Here is a 17914-nt window from a genome sequence, read left to right on the forward strand (position 1 = left end):
TTTTACGGTTCCGTATCCAAAGGATAGAAACGGGACCCTATTACTAAGACTCCGCTGTCCGTCTGTCCGTCTGTTTGTTACCAGGCCGTATCTCATGACCGCCGCGCTATAACAACAAATACTAAAAACAAAATAAAATAAATGTTTTAGTGGGGCTTCCATACAACAATCGTGATTTTTTGCAGTTTTTTGCGTGATGGTACGGAACCGTTCGACTCGCACTTGGCCGGTTTTTGATTTCTATTCTTCAAAAAAGGTATTAATTTTTATTTTTATTTTTAGGTTTTTGTTATTGGTAACGCACCCTGGCTGCTGTTGTATATGCACAAAATTACCTACAACTAAATTATACCTAATAAAAGCATTTAAAACATATTTTAATTTAATGGCGCCATCTAGTTTTAAGATTTTTAAAGGACACAAAATGCTTCAATATGCTTTTAAATTTTTTGTGGCTATAAGTGCGGTCAGTCATGTACAATTTTACGTATTGAAATTATAAACAGCATTTTTCATATGCAAATATTTAAAATGGAAAAATAATATTTAATGTAAGTAAGTAAGGTAAGTAATTTAGGTAAGTCCTTCCTCCGCGAGCTGGGTCGTCGGCTGTTTGAAAGAGGTCGACCACCGCTCCGGGTTTTTCCTGATGCAAAGGCTGTCCATCGCAATCCAACGCGGCAACGCAACTGGCGTGATGGGCACCTTTGCGTCGGGGACAGCCCGGGACGGGTTTCAGTAGGTAGTTTAGTTTATATTTATATTTAGGTTTAGTGATTAAGTTTAGTTTTTATTAGTTTTACTATTACCTATGTACCTTTTTTAAGAATAAAGTGTTTTTAATGTTTGTTATGGTTATGTTATGGGCTAATGGGGGATGTCAGTTATCTTTATTTACTAGACTGTTCTTCTTTTTCTTTATCTACTAGGTAAGGTATCATCAATCCTTTCATGACTTTGACAACGGCATTTAACAAATAACAAGGTGGCCATAAAATATACAAAACCTCAATCTGAGGACTTAATAAAAAACCGGTCAAGTGCGAGCTCGTTTAACTCGCGCACCGAGGGTTCCGTACAAACTTTAAATTTTCTCATGTAACTATAATCACGAAAGACTTCACCAGAATCATAAGTAATAACAAAGACAGATATAACTCCGTAATAGATGGATACAGTCTAAGGAAAAAACGTGCCTCAAAAATCACGAAAATTTGATTCTCGATCAGATGGCGCCACTAGCTTTGGCCTACTCTCGTATAGAGGGCGTTGACGGTTTCGTTTGTTATTTATAATTTTAACGCATATCAGTGAAAGAACTTGGGTCAAAATCATATAAAAATAATTAATGCAAATAAAAAAATCATTTATCTATATTTAAATACATTCTCTAACGTATTTTTATAAATCTTCATTTTTAGTTTTGAATTTACAGTGGTTACAAAATTTACTATGACAGTACCGCTCTATCTTATTATATCCTCTTTGGTAATAACAATAAGCGAAATTATGTATAGCCCCATCTATCGGCAAATTGACTAACTAATTTGCGCGACCTGTATGTATGTATGTTGGTTTTTCTGGGATAATTCTTTATCATGCGAACCGATTTCAACAATGTTTGTTTTATTCTCTCTCCTACGGCTCGTGGCAAGATATCTCGGTACTCGTGAAGTAATGACATACTTTCCGCACTAGCATCGAAATGTACTATTTCATTTGTGGAGTGTCGCCACCCATTAAACGTCTATCAAGAGCAAAAAGGGAGTGCATCCGAAGGGACCGTTAGTAAATAATGAACCCGTCACTAATTAATATCCTAGAGCTGGTTTCTTCCGTTATTTTATGTTTGTCCATGCTATCTTTTAATTCAACCTCCACGAAAAAAATGGACGGTGTAAGAGCATGCCTGAACCTGAACAAGTTCCATTCAGAAAGTAGGTAGGAGTCTAAAATAGGTAAACAGTAGATACTCTTTTAACTGCCTTCGTTGTTGTGTACGAGATAACATTTATTATAATGAAGGGAAAGGACAAGGGGTATAAAATAATAGCCTAGCGAATGGACTAACACTATTGAAGCGTATGAGGTATGAGTATGACGAGGTACCAATCTTGTATACCTATCAGGTCGATGGTACGGTACCATGACCTGATAGGTGTACAAGTCTGATAGGCATGGAAATTTATGGGATCCCAAATAACATAGCTTAATTTGTATTTTATGCTGAAGGATGAGTTGCAAGTCTTTTTTCTGTCCGGATTTCGAGAAATCCCTCGGGCACAATACAACGCCTGAACGCATTTTGGGTCCGCCGCCGAATTCCATACAAATTAGATATAATCGTGATCGCATCATCCAATCCACGTTTCTCACGGTTCAACCACGACCACATATTATGGGTTAGGTATTCAGCGGCGCAAAGGTAATTTTTATCCATGGATATGAAATCATATAAAAGCATGCAAGCAAAGCGGAAAACACCTGTTTTGTCTTAAATGAAGCCTCCCACTTCATTTCTCGTGTCAAGTTGGATCTCACCTCGACTTATTGGCACCTTCTGTCACTTTCCGGAGTCAAATAGGGCCTCCGATATCCTATCTTATTCCATCTGCGCGCGCCCGTTCTGCCTCGGACACGTTCTCACATTGATCGTTTACAAGACAAATAAGAACCTTTTCTAATCTAAATAGACGATGTTGACACGGCACAGATTATTTAAGTTTCTCTTACTTCCTTTATAATTAGTAGCACTAATTCTTTCCGGATTATTTTTGGCCTTGATCTGGTCTTGATGCTTTATTGTGCAACTTCAAGTCAACCTGACAGATATAACAAAATGAATATTCACTTAGTCTGTGCGGAAACAGAAGAGTCGTGGAAAGTATGGGGCCCAATACATTCCACGACTCTTCTCTTTCCGAACAGAATATAAGATTTGATTATATTACGTTACATGTATTTGTTTATCTATTTTATTTAAACGCTGGTGGCCTAGCGGTAAGAGCATGCGACATGCAATCCGGAGGTCGCTGGTTCAAAGTTCAAACCCCGGCTCGTACCAATGAGTTTTTCGAAACTTATGTACGAAATATCATTTTATATTTACCAGTCGCTTTTCGGTGAAGGAAAATATCGTGAGGAAACCGGACTAATCCCATTGAGGCCTAGTTTACCCTCTGGGTTGGAAGGTCAGATGGCAGTCGCTTTCGTACAAACTAGTGCCCACGCCACTTTCTGGGATTAGTTGCCAAGCGGACCCAGGCCCCCATGAGACGTGGCAATAAGCCGGGACAACGCGAGGAAGATGATTTATCTATTTTATATATTTAAATGTTTTCACTCACTTATGGCCCCCCCGGAAGACCAGCGTTAGCCCAGCCAGGCTAGCGCCATGCTGAGTCGGCAACAATGACAATTTCGTAGCTATGTGTTACGTTTATATTTGGAATGCGTTATTACATTATTCGTTTGCTTTTTCTACTTTATTTTGCATGATTACCACGAATAAATAATAGTTTCTATTTCTATAATTACATAGGTGAAAACGCACGTTACCGACAAGGTGATATACCTACTTAATATTTCAGCAATAACCAGACCAATACCGAACTTACGTAGTAACAGACCTGCACGACTGCACATAGCCATCAAATTCGTTCAAAGAATGAGAAATTTTCTTAGATCAAATCGATTGTCATTTTAATTTTAGTACCTAAATTAAACTGAGTGTAAAATACGAAACACGTTCTAGAAAAATCGGGAGTTACAGTTAGATTTCCATGCATGATTTCAGGCATACTTATATAATTGCTACTGTATGTGTGCTTGTATAGCACAATATAAACTGACACGGCTGTTCATCATCGTCGTGTAATAACTCTCATTGTTCTCACAGCAGCCGGTTCATTGTAGCGAGTCGTGGCGAATGGAACATGGAGGAAGGGCAGCGGCGACGAACAAAGCGCCTTCCTGGAACCGGCATTATACAGGTTCGCGGCGATGTGCGATACCTTAGCAGATACCGGGCGGCGCGGCCAGGTACCGGTACCGCGCGCACGACGCACGACTGACGACCAGCACCTTTTGTCAACCGCTCGGCCCACCGACCACATCGAGCTAACCTGTATCTAGTATACATTTCATTTCATTCGATAACGTAACGCAACGAACGCGTTCGCGGTCTGTCTCGTAAAACAGTGAGTGTACATTATTGTCAGGAACTAATATTAAGAATGTTTTGAAATTGTGATTTTAATGGGGGGTATTACAGCAATGTTTTGCCACTAGAGTGCAGCACTAGCCCGTTTAGTAAACCATAGAGTAACTTATAACAAAGATAGATATAACTCGTATTATATCCTCTTTGCTTATACGTACTGTGTCTTTAACAGTTTTTTGGCAAGTTTTCAGAGATAATATGATATGATATGATTTATTTATCTCACAATATACAATTGCACTTAAAATTACACATGGTAGATTCTTAGGGATTTATATTGTGATTGTCGGTTTTTTACATTATGAATAATTGAATATGAAAAATAACAATCAAAATTACATTCAAAATTATTAAATTACAATAGTATGTCAGCAGTTTCGTTAAATTCAAAATAATAGATTAAAAACATTCAATAAATTAAACAATTATTTAGAAAATAAATTCGCCAGGAATGGGTCGTTATTAAGCTATATATAAAATAAATAAACAAAATTGGGCACTTATGTCACAGAAACTATGGTCACCATTAAACTAACAAATAAGTAATTTACAATAAACCTTACAATTCCGATGTCAGCAAAGTACTATTTAAATAAATCTAATATTGTCTTCGGTTACCGCGATAGTTACTCATGAAATAAAACTATGAAAACGGATTATACATCCCGACGTTTCGAAACCCTTTACAGCGTTCGTGGTCAACGGGTGACCCACCCGTTGACCACGAACGCTGTAAAGGGTTTCGAAACGTCGGGATGTATTATAAATTCAATATACGCGATATAATCCGTTTTCATAGTTTTATTTCATAAATAAATCTAATTAGTGATTTCATAAAACTCCTTTATGGAATACAGTGGATTATCCAATAAAAAGTTTCTCAAACGGCTCTTAAATTTTCTGTCAGAGGGCTCGTCTCTCAAGTCTTGGGGTAGTCGCTCGTAATAAGTAGGGCCGATGACTCGCGGGTTTTTTCCTGCAAGCGCCATGCGACGCGGGACAGTTCTAAGACGCCCTGTTGAGCGAATCACCTTGCCAGAGACGTCTACTTTAGAAAACGACGACATGTTATTTCTGACATACATCAAAACTTCAAACATATGTAGCGAGTAGTGCGTCATTATTCGGTAGTCTACGAAAATACCCCTACACGAATGTCTTGTTTTAACGCCAGCCATGGCGCGGAGATACCTATATGACATTGATGCATCAAGGCGGTTTGTTTACAGATTACAGAGGATCTATGGGGAAACGCGAATCCGAAATTTCGCTATCTGCTTTATCGCTCGAATATGCAAGAGTGACTGAGATGTTAGATAACGAAATTCCGATTTTTTTGTTTCGCGATAGACCCTCAGATTGTGGTAGTAGCGCCCTCTAAGCAGTTTCGCGTGATATTCCCTATTGCAGACCCATAAGTCAAAAAAATTAAGACATCGAACCGTTTAATGGTGATTTTATGTTTTCTAGTAATCTTTGCAAATATGTATTTGTCTATCGAGTCGATTTCGTTCAATCATGTATCGAGTCGAGTACGGCCACGGTCACGGTCTTTGAAATATAATGAATATAAACATATATTTTTTCGTATGCTTTCTTACGAGGTATCCTTTATATTGATGGTCAATATCAATAGAGCTACGGAGAGAAAAGTATTATCCGCACACGTATCGTTATATGCATACTCGTACATGAAGTCGATTAAAATGTGTTGTTGGGTCATAAAACTTATTTCACAAATTCACACTAAGTAAAGGATGACTCACGCTCACGGGCCGGGTTCGGGCCGAGGCAACCTACACCTCATTTTCTATGACAGGTGACCGGTGATCACGTGATCTTTCTATAGATAACGAACTGTCGGATGCCTCGGCATCGGTGAGGCATCCTTAATCCAGTTTAATAGAATATCCCCTATTGCAATTGCAATGTTCTGCCACCAGAGTGCAGCAGTAGCACGTTTAGTAAACCATAGAGTAACTTATACATACTGTGCCTTTATCAGTTTCTTGACAAGTTTTCAGAGTATAGAGATAATAGAATATGACATTAATGCACCAATTTGTTTGCAGAAAACCTACCGGGAAACGCAAATCCGAAATTTCGCTATCTGCCTCTTTATCGCTCGAATATGCAAGAGTGATAGAGATGATAGATAACGAAATTTCGATTTTCTTGTTTTGTTATAGACCCTCAGATTGTGGTAGTGGCGCCCCCTGCGTAGAGTTTCGCGTAATATTCCCTATTACCTCCGACGTTATGAGCGCGACATTGGGCTCGCTGGCACATTTTTCTTAATTTTCACGTCATTACACGATTATAGTCCTGTTTTTGTAATTAAGAATTCTATTTCTGCCATTTTATTCTTCACTTTCTAAATAGGTTAAGAGAAATGTGGAGGACGGCATCGTCGACAAAATCGAATGTCATCCGCGAATTGCCATTCCCCGGCCTCTGGAAAAACCCCTACTTAATATTATAATTGCGATAGTATCTGTCTCTCTGTTACCTCTTCACTCTTAAACCGCTAAACCGATTTAGATGAAATTGAGTACGGAGATAGTTTAAGGCCCGGGGAATGACATAGGATAGTTTTTATTAATATCATCATCACTCTACTCTACACAGATGAAGTCGCGGACAGAAGCTAGTGCTATATTTACGTATGTCGGCAACAAAGCGCGGGTCAGCCCGGACCCGGACACTACGTACGGGAATGTGCATAATAATACATCTGCGGATTATTATCAGCAGCTACCTACAAGTATGTGGATATCACGGGCGCGGGCGCGGGCGCGGGCGCGGGCGCGGCGCTCGCAGCGGGCTCCTTCCGAGAATTGCTCGCACTTATTACCGCGCCATACATCTGCCGAATACGTCATATCTAATCATCGGAATGATTCTCTGCAAGTCTAACGTTGTAGATTATGAAAATAAAACACGCTGGCAAGGTTATATATATATATATACTATATATGGCCATTTATAAAAAAAAGACTGTTAACGAATACTCTAATAAGTCTAATACAACATCCCCACAGAGATTGGTTTGTAACAATACCTACCATTTAAAATGCTTATATTGAGGTTAGACTAATCCACACCCGCGACTTTTTGGTATCCAACTTACATCGGGTCATACACAATAGGGAATATTACGCAAAACTCTGCGTAGGGGGCGCCACTACTACAATCTGAGGGTCCATCGCAAAACAAGAAAATCGAAATTTCGTTATCTAATATCTCTGTTACTCTTGCATATTCGATCGATAAAGAGGCAGGTAGCGAATTTTCGGATTCGCGTTTCTTAGTAGGCTCTTTGTAAACAAACCGCCTATGGAGTGTATAAAACCGCCGGTGCATCAATGTCATATTTTATTATCTCTGAAAACTTGTCAATAAACTGTAAAAGGCACAGTATGTATAAGTTACTCTATGGTTTACTAAACGAGCTAGTGGTGCACTCTGGCGGCAGAACCTTGCAGTAATACCCCCTATTAGGTACACATGCAAACAACAAAAGTTGATTTATCTGTTCCCGTTTGGGAGTACCTACATATTTAGTTATTATTTATCAAATTATCACGTTTTTAGGGTTCCGTACCTCAAAAGGAAAAAAACGGAACCCTTATATGACCACTCGTGCGTCTGTCTGCCTGTCTGTCTGTCTGTCTGTCGCAGCCTATTTACTCCGTAACTAATGGACCAATTAAGTTGAAATTTGGGACACATATGTAAGTTTGTGACCCAAATACAGACATGTAACGTAAACAAATGAGTTTTTAACATGGGGGCCACTTATGGGGTGATAGCAGCATGCGACCGGGGTAAATACGAAAATTAAAAAATTAAGTTTTTCAAACTATATCGTGTTACTTATCAAATGAAAGAGCTCATTGTGAGAATCTCAAATATATATAATTCTTATAATTTTAGGATCAACAGTTTAGAAGTTATTCAAGAAAATAGACAAAAAATTACCTTCCCCCCTTTTATCTCTTAAATTACTGTCTAAAATTAAAAAAGAATACACAAAATAGTTCTTTACCTGTCGATGACAGGAAAACATATTAGAAATGTGCAGTCAAGCGTGAGTCGGACTTAATTACTTGGATTTTGATCCAACCCCCAAGGGTTTTTAAAGACATTTCACTCACGATTCACTTAAAAAAATGCATTGTTAAAAATTGTGTGATGTGCGGAACCCTTGAAACGCGAGTCCTACTCGCACTTGGCCGGTTTTTTCTTATTTGAGTCTCAAGTACCTACTGAAAAATTGTTCCCTGCCTCTAAGGGTGCAGAGTAAAAATTTGCTTTTGATTCTTTTAATTAACTTACTAGGGCAGTACAGGAAAGACGTGAACGAGTTAACCATACTATAAAATGTAGGTATATGAGTCATGTAATATGACCCAAATTGTTTGCGTTTACATTGTTTACAAACTCGTGTTTGTGGATCCTATATCGATTTTCAAAACAATCCGTAACTGGAATGCCTACTTAACAGTACATGGGCGAATTTGACGTTAGTATCGAAATAATAATTTATTAATATTTATTAGCCTGGATGTCGACTAAGGTATAATAAGTTATAATATTAGCACATATTGCCTACAATGTTTCGCCATACGCTTAAATGTATTAATATTATACTCACAACATTGTTGCCATCGCTTAGGTACATGCAACAAGTCATATATACTAGCTAATATGTATATGTAAATTACAAGCAAGTGCTTACCATTCGATGCTTCGGTATCCTTTCACGCAGCAGTGGATGCTTTTAAACTGGCCCTGGAATCCGTACTCGAGCGGGACCGGTTCCTTGGTGAACTGCATGTAGGTGGTGTTGGAGGGGATGAGGTGCAGCGAGCAGAGGTCCGCGGCGGCGACGGCGCGCGCGCCGGCCGCCACCACCAGCATCAGCAGCAGCATGCGACCGGACACCTGCAGGAAACAGGAGCGATTATTAGTAAATATTTTTGTATTCATTTGACCTAAAAGTTAAAGGTGCATTCACTATCTTTCTTCTAAAGTAAATTGAAAAAAAAAAAAATTACCTGCGTTCCAATAAAAAAAACATCCAAATCGGTTCACCCGCCGTCGTCATACTCGTCATGCGTCCGAGCGGAGGTTAAAAAGTATGAGGTACCAATGAAGTAACAAAGGAAGTTAATATAATAAGGCTTATAAAGGATGACTCATGTTAGACCGCGCCGTGTCCGGGCCGGAGCTTCCGGCGCTTACTTTTCTATGACATGACAGGTGATCACGTGATGCTTTCCATAGAAAACGAAGCGCCGGAAGCTCCGGCCTGGACACGGTCCGGTCTAACGTGAGTCATCCTTTATTCTGATTTGTCCGCGTGATTCCCGTTCTCATGGAATTTCCCAAAATACTATGTCACACCTTTCCGTACAAGGAACCACATCACTTCGCGCGAATTTGATACTATTGATTAATAAGGATTACCTGGACTGTTAAAAGAATGGCATCAACGCGCGCAATAAAAACAAACCGTTAAGCGAGCCCGATAATCTACCGTACCTAGGTACGGTAATTTACGAGTACACTAAAAGCAAATAGATACCTTCATTTGTTTTGTTGAAATACTTGCATTCCAAATAACACTAGATACATCAGCCCATTTAAGTTCCAATCGGGGCAATGCGGAATGGGACAAATATTACACGACAATCTGGTCAATAATGACAGTATATTAGGTATAGCAAGTAACCGTTGGATGAGGGCTGCACACAACCGGTCGTTGTAAAAATCCTTGACGGAGGCCGTTGTCCAGTAGTGGACGTCTCCGACTAATCCAATGATATGATGCGACTCAAAGATAAAAAGTACCTATCTACACGGATTACATGTAGGTTGACTAATAGAATAATAAATGACTGTCGTTTTCAAGTAGAAGGTAACACATTGTCGCTTGCCATAAGGATGCTCTGACAGGTTTTTCGTATAAAGATACAAGCAATTTTCGTCCTTATAGTAAATGACAATTTGTTTACCTTTGATTGAAAACACCAAAAATCTGTGTTAGAAGTTGCATAGGCTAAATCATATTTTATGTAATTTTCAGGAAGATATGAAATATCTTACTGCCATCAGAAAGGTAAGTACACTATTTGTGATATACCTAATAAAGTTTTAAATATAAAATAATTACAAACCCCGAAAAAAAACGTCCAAAATAACATATTAAAAATCATCAAATTCAAAATTACAAACTAAATTAAAAACCAAATATAAAAACTATAAATAGAAAATTTGCCCCAAATCACCGTCTATTGGCAGCGTGCCCAGAAGGCTGGCAGCATTGCCACGTTGTATGGCAATGCTGATCCGCTGTGCTAGATATGACCCAGCCCTCTGGTCACGCGTCAACTCTATTAACCTGCGGCTACATTTCTTAAAAACCCTATGGGCGCTTTTCCCCCAAGGCCCCATAGTTTCAACCCCAAACGGCTCAAATATGCAGAATTGGCAGCCGAACCAGCCTTCACTGCGGTGCCATGGAGTATCGGCACAGGTTGCGTCCCAAACCAACGGCCGTCCCATCTTCCATGGCACGAGGGTCATCGCGGGCGAGGCCGGTCGGTTTCAAAACGGCCGGTGCTCCCGCACTGGCTAAGGCCCGACGGATGATATCATTAAGGCCAGCATGGCGGGGGGCACGCCCAGCACTTCTGCCGCAGGATAGTCCATGGTGGCCCAACCGGTCGACTGGATCACCACAGCGACAACGATGTGGGGCAACACAGTTCACTCCCAGGCGGAGAGCGACTTTTATTTTTTATTTTTGTTACACCTAATTGTATATATTATTTATTGTGGAGTTAGATATTAATTTTACGTTTTATCTCAATTTATATTTTTAACTGTATTGTAATTTTATGTTTTTGACATGTAAATTGGTTTTATGAATAAAATGATTATGATTATGATATTGTATAACATTAGATGTTTTTGTTATGTAGGCTGCATCCATCACTATGCATTTAAGGGTTAAAATAGATATTGGTACCAAAGCTGTAGGTGGGTTAGTTAAGGTTCAACAACATAAACAAGCATGACCTAAACGGATTGTAAGTTGTAAAACAAGAACTTAATCGTGTTCCGCGACAGCCTGCGCAATTTTTGCAATTACCGACCGACAGACGGCACACAGTAAGTATCTGACCACATTTTGCAGTTGCCTCGAGAGCGCTGATTGCCTTCTCGGAAGCGCAGTTGCAATTGCATCAACCGCGAGTGCGCCTCGCCGCACTCCTTCACTGAAACCTAACTTGAGAGTGGGGGCCGCTAACTGCTAGAGTTAAGATGGTCATATATATCAATATATATATCTATTAGTTTTCACCACACCAGGTGGTAAAGGCTCTCATGATTGTTCAAAAACTGATAAGAAAGTGGTATTTTATCCACATGTGAGGCAAAGGAATCAAATGCAAATTTTGAGTGGTTTTCTTATGTTGGCAGGTAGAATTAACTTTTAAATGATGATTTTGAATGATAAAATATTTAATAACATTCATTTTAAATCGATTTGCTTTGATATTTTACAGTTAGTATTTTCCTTGTGTTGGTGTGGTGAACAATTTTGAAATCGAGCGGTTAAACTACAACTTTGCTCCCCTGTAAAACAAATATATCTATATTACTTTCTCACTTTCCACAGGCTTATCACAGGCAGGTTAGCTTTTCTTCAAGCTGGACCAAGTTTTAGGTTTAAGGCCGCTGCTACAAGGGCTGTGTTTTTCCACACATCGTTGTATCAGACTAATTTGCTTACCGACTCTCAGGCTACAATCCTACCTACACATATTAAATTTTGCACGTGCAGGCACTTTAAGACGGCATTACGTGAATGACGTCCCTGTAAAAAAAAAAAACAAGTCGCTATCGCGAACCCGCCGCCGAATGCATAGAATGGTTATATTATAGGCTCACCTGCTCTAGACTTTAAACATCACCTTCGGAAAAGGGCTTTTTTTCCCTGCTAGGACGGATCAAAGTAGCACTTTTCTTCCCTGTTAGGAGGGATGTAAGCGGTACTTTTCTATTCTAGGGCACTAGTTATTAACTGAGATTTCGTTAACCTTATTGCATCAGACAAAGGCTTACCGAGATGTCAGAGATACAGTTAGTATTTCTATGAAATTATGACGTTTAAACTACAGTACTTGTACAGTCTCGGCTATCAAAATCGCTGCCAACTTAGCTTAGCCTAACTCTACGAGTGTTGCTGTTAGTACAAATAGGTACATAGGTACATACCTACATAACTGCCGAAAACGCGACTTCGCGCGGGCACTGACCCGACTCCCCTGCCGTTGGCGTCGGCTGCAGCGGGAACGAAGTACGAAAAAAAACCGGCCAAGTGCGAGTCGGACTCGCGCACGAAGGATTCCGTACCATTACAAAAAAAACCGGCCAAGTGCGAGTCGGACTCGCCCACCGAGGGTTCCGTACTTTTTAGTATTTGTTGTTAACTATAGCGGCGACAAAAATACATCATCTGTGAAAAATTTAACTGTAGCTATCACGGGTCAGCCTGGAGACAGACAGACGGACAGACAGACAGACGAACAGCGGAGTCTTAATAATAGGGGCCCGTTTTTACCCTTTGGGTACGGAACCCTAAAAAAGGTAAAATGGGATGGGAGCCCCACTTAAATATTTATATGGTCTGTTTTTAGTATTTGTTGTTATAGCGGCAACAGAAATTACATCTGTGAAAATTTCAACTGTCTAGCTATCACGGTTCATGAGATACAGCCTAGTGACAGACAGACAGACGGACAGACGGACAGTGGAGTCTTAGTAATAGGGTCCCGTTTTTACCCTTTGGGTACGGAACCCTAAAAATGCTGCAGAACTGTAATTTCCAAAATTAGTGGCCTTATTGCATCCAATACTAAAACCATAATTTGATACTTATGTGCTTATGTACCGCGAACCGATACCGAAAATTAGTTAATAATGAGTGCGCTAAAAAAGTACTACAGATTATAATAATAGTTCTTACAACAGTGTAAGAACGTTTGCAAGTCGTGATAATCCGGTCTTCAGAAAATGGATGAATTATCACCCGTTGTCGAAAAAGATAAAATAAAATCAAACATTTCAATCAACAGCTAACAAATTTTTTAGAGTTCCGTACCCAAAGGGGCAAAACGGGACCCATAACTAAGACTTTGCTGTCTGTCTGTCACCAAGCTGTATCTCATGAACCGTGATAGCTAGACAGTTAAAATTTTCACAGATGATGTATTTCTGTTGCCGCTATAACAACAAATACTATAAAAACAGAATAAAATAAATATTTAAGTGGGGCTCCCATACAACAAACGTGATTTTTTGGCCGCTTTTGCGTAATGGTACGGAACCCTTCGTGCGCGAGTCCGACTCGCACTTGGCCGGTTTTATTACAATCCACAACAAATTGCTTGAGTATAAATGAGTATACAGTAGGTACCTAGTTTAAATAAGTTTTTGGCAAAAATTACATTTTTGGTACCAGCTTTTGCTGCTGCTGACTGAACTTTTCTTTCCACAGGCAAATAATACTCAGCGAGGCAATTCTAAAAACCATAAACACAATTTGGGTTACGTTGTTTTATCACAAATTTCCTATGGCTACCTCCTGTCTTTGGCGTCAGATTAGCTCCATGTCATCATAATATTGCATTGTCATCCGATTTACATCCGTGTGCAAAATTTCGGCTTCATCGGAATACGGGAAGGGGGTCAAATTTAACTTGCATTATTTGACCCGTACATACATAGGTACATTGCAAGTTAAATAATATCTTGTAAATAAACATACATAATTACTTACATAGGTACATTGTAAGTTAAATAAAAGCTTGTAAAATTAGAATGAGTTTTTCAATAACTGTTACAATTACAATTGTTATGCGCGGTACAGTCGCCAACACATATCGGAGCGGCCAAGGTGCGTACAAATATCTGAAAATACTTCTATTTATTGTTAAGGCATTAGAGTGCGTGTTTTGAGCACCTCGGCCTCTCGGATATATCTGATGGCGAGCGACTGCAAGACAGAAGTAGGTAATGTTTTCATTAAAGTTGAGTTCATAAATATGTATAGGTACATTTTTCACCTTATTGAAATGGATTAGGTGAAGAAATGTATACACACATATTTTTGAACTCCACTGTACCAGAATGTATCTGGGGGCATGGTAGTGCCCTCGCTAAGTCAAGAAAAATACGATCTACCAGCGCACACAATGCTAAAATCAGACTACTTGAATTAGACAGATAATACGCTGGAAACTCGTATACACCTTCGTTATGTCGTATTAAATGTTCTCTTAAAAATCGACGCATATATCGTGTGCAAGTCAGAAGTTATTCAAGGTCAAATGTCATATATCAAAATTGCTATAGCTCCGATGTTATTTACATGTGGGAAAGAGTTGTAGAGCATAAATTTTACGACAAGTTAGGTACCAAATATTTTTTCATGAGATGAGACGTTTTCGAGTCGACTTTTAAGAGAACCTTTAATACGTCAAAACGAAGGTTTATACGAGTTTCCAGCTTATTATCTCTCATTTCGAGGTGAAACCCTTAATTTAACTCGGCCATGACTCTAGTGGTGAGACTGGTCAACATGATTGCGACGCGTTATTAATTTATTTGTTATGAAACTTATGAATTAAAGTAACCTTTTCATGGTTCTATATTTTCTCATATAAATTTTGGCAAAAAAAAGTAGGCAAATTATTGTTTTTCAACGGCACGATGCGCCGAGCCACTTTACGTACCTACACTTTCTTAGGTTCTTGCAAGAAATAACAAGCACTACATTACAATGATAGAAGGGGCGCCTGACCGGCCTGACTGATTATTGGCAACGGCAAATAATCCCATTAGGTAAGACAAGTTAGAACAAGTTTAATCTCAATACGACCTCCTAGCCTAGCCGGTAGTGGTCCTGACTACGAAGAAGGAGGTCACGGGTTCGGGTTCGAATTCTGGTAAGGGCATTTATTTATGTGTTTATCAAAAATATTTGTTCCTGAGTTATGGATGTTTTCTATGTACTTAAAATAAATAACTATGTATATATTATAGGTAGGTAACAACACAAGCCCTATTGAGCTTACTGTAGGAACAGGTCGATCTACACTATGCTAACTTATTTAGCAGGCTACAGACACATGCAAGTCATGCAACAGTAGATAAGTTCCAACATTAAAATTCAACAAAACTGATATAATTTAAGTTTGTTAAGCTGTAACCACGCTGTAACAATCTTAGAAAACCTACCATAACCCAATATTATACTCGGTAGCGCGCGCGTAGTTGACCGGGCTGTATTTTTGACGTAATTTCTTGTGATTAAGGAATAGGTATATCAATTTATGTTAATGATAGGATAGGATTTTTTCTATAAAAAAACCGGTCAAGTGCGAGTTCATTTAACTCGCGCACCGAGGGTTCCGTACAAACTTTCAATTTTCTCATGTAAATAGAATCACGAAAGACTTGACCAGAAGTATACTAAGCATAATTGTGTACAGCGTCATGTATCGGCAAATTGGCTAACTAATTTGCGCGACGTATGTATGTTGGTTTTTCAGGGATAATTCTTTATCATGTGAACCGATTTCAACATTTGTTTTATTTGAAAGAAGGTGTTTTTAGTGTAATCTCATAGATGTTTCAAGTCTAACAAACATCCGCAAATGGGCTTAAATTGCAAATTAAATCAGAAAATGTGACGTTTTCAAGCAAAAGGTACCACATTATCGCTTGTCGCTTGTCGATAAGGTTGATTTCAATTTCAAACTACCTATATTGAAATAGCGCCTTTTTTTCACTATGAGAAACAAATAAAAATATGTTTTGTAATGTTCAATTTGAGCTCTTTCAAACGATATCCCACTCGACCTAGTAAGTAGACTTTGACTTTTTGCCCCCTCTTTATATTGAGCATTTTACATAATTAATAAAAAAAAAAAAAATATATACTTTCAATGTGTTTGGGTTAGCGTTGTTCATAACTATTCCAAATTTCAAATCAATAGCTTCAGTAGTTCTCGAGATATTTAGCAATGTGACAGACAGAGGGTTCCTTTTATACCTTTTTGGTACGGAACCCTATAAAATGAAAATGGCTGCCGTTATGTTTATACGAGTAAGAATACGTAGGATACCTACGTACAAAAAAATAATGTGCGTAGGTGGGTACCTACAATTATTTCAAATTATCAAAACGTTTTTTAAGAATTTTGAAATAAAATTTAAGTTACATTTGAAAATTAATGTTAAGTAGGTACATCGGTAAAAGTTGAGTAGTTACCTAAATCCAACCGGAATTATATTTTATTTTATTAAAACTTGTTTTTAATTAGGTAGTTGATAACATGTAATAATAAATACAAACTAATCCATAATCCATTCCATTTGGAGTTGAAACTAGGTCCATGGGTTCCCAGCGCGCACAAGTTGTTTGCAGAAATTGCGAAGCGACTGGTTGACTGGTGACCGAAGAGCTGGCGGCTTCCTCGCACAACGTATCAGCATTGCGATACAGCGAGGAAATGCCACCAGCATCCTTGGTACAATGCCTTAAGGGCCTAATTAATTAAGATTAAAGCTAGTTTTTAATTTCGTTTACGTAGTACCACTGTATATATTATCATGTATGTATTTATTATTTTATCCATACTACATACATTTAAGAAAATATTTATTAAAAGAAACATTTTGCTAGATAAAAAGCAAAACCAAAAAATTGGGTAATATTAGAGGAATCAGAACTAATATTTATTATATTATCCAGTTAGGAATCAGCAGTCAGTCTGCAAATAACCGTGCCTGTTAAAGTTTTCAACTTACCTCACTGACTTCTAGGAATGTTGATGTCTAAAGACGAACACGGGTGTAGTCCAAAATATTTGTACACAGTCAATAAAGATAACAAGATCTTGTGAATACAGAGAACCAACAGGAACAACTGTCTAATTTAATGTGCAACTTGACCGGCGTCTTCCGTGCAACCGGCGCGTCATATTAGCACCGAGAGCGGAACTGGACTGACTCGAGTGACTCGACACTCGCTCGACTGCGACTGTGAGCCTGTGACTCAAACTTCCCATTTACTTGCTGTTTGACGTCATCAGCGCGCTTGCAGTCGCTTTTCGCTTGCACGTTGCGGCTTAATTTTGTTCGATTGCTCCTATTTATCCAACGTAACTGTCATTTTCGTACAAAAGCAGGATTTATTTTAGTATTTCACATAAAAACTACTACTTAAATAAATAAGTACGTTCTTAGAGATTTTTGATCAAAATAGCACATTTTTATTTACTTTGCCAAATCTCTATCTCGTCGAGTGTAATCTCGATCTCGAAAGTCTGACGGTCGAGATCTCGAAACACCCAATCTCGATTCAGATTTTTCGTGCGAGATCTCGAATCGCCAATCTTGGTGCGAGATTGCATTTCCTAGAGACAATTTATCAAGATAATTTACAAACTACTAAACAATAAAAATAAGATATAGGTGTCAGCAGGAGAGATGAGGTGTGATTGTGAACACGCAACTACTAAAAGGTACGTGTACGTACTCTACAATAGTAAATGAATGAACGAGTGAATATAATTTAAGTATACACGATATTTAAGCTAAATATCTTAAATA

The 17914-nt window shown here is 38.7% G+C and overlaps 1 protein-coding gene across 1 annotated transcript in view; it reads right to left on the bottom strand.

The window, feature by feature from the left end:
- LOC134754867 (uncharacterized) overlaps window positions 1–17305 on the bottom strand; it is a 45268-nt gene extending 27963 nt beyond the window's left edge. Inside the window, exons 1-2 of the mRNA XM_063691316.1 lie at window positions 17111–17305; window positions 8964–9169 (exon numbers count right to left, since the gene is read on the bottom strand). Coding sequence (XP_063547386.1) covers window positions 8964–9157 — 194 coding nt within the window. The 5' untranslated portion in view covers window positions 9158–9169; window positions 17111–17305. The remainder of the gene's footprint in view (window positions 1–8963; window positions 9170–17110) is intronic.
- Window positions 17306–17914: the final 609 nt, after the last annotated feature.

Source organism: Cydia strobilella, chromosome Z (assembly GCF_947568885.1).
Source record: "Cydia strobilella chromosome Z, ilCydStro3.1, whole genome shotgun sequence".
Classification (NCBI taxonomy): Eukaryota; Metazoa; Arthropoda; class Insecta; order Lepidoptera; family Tortricidae; genus Cydia; species Cydia strobilella.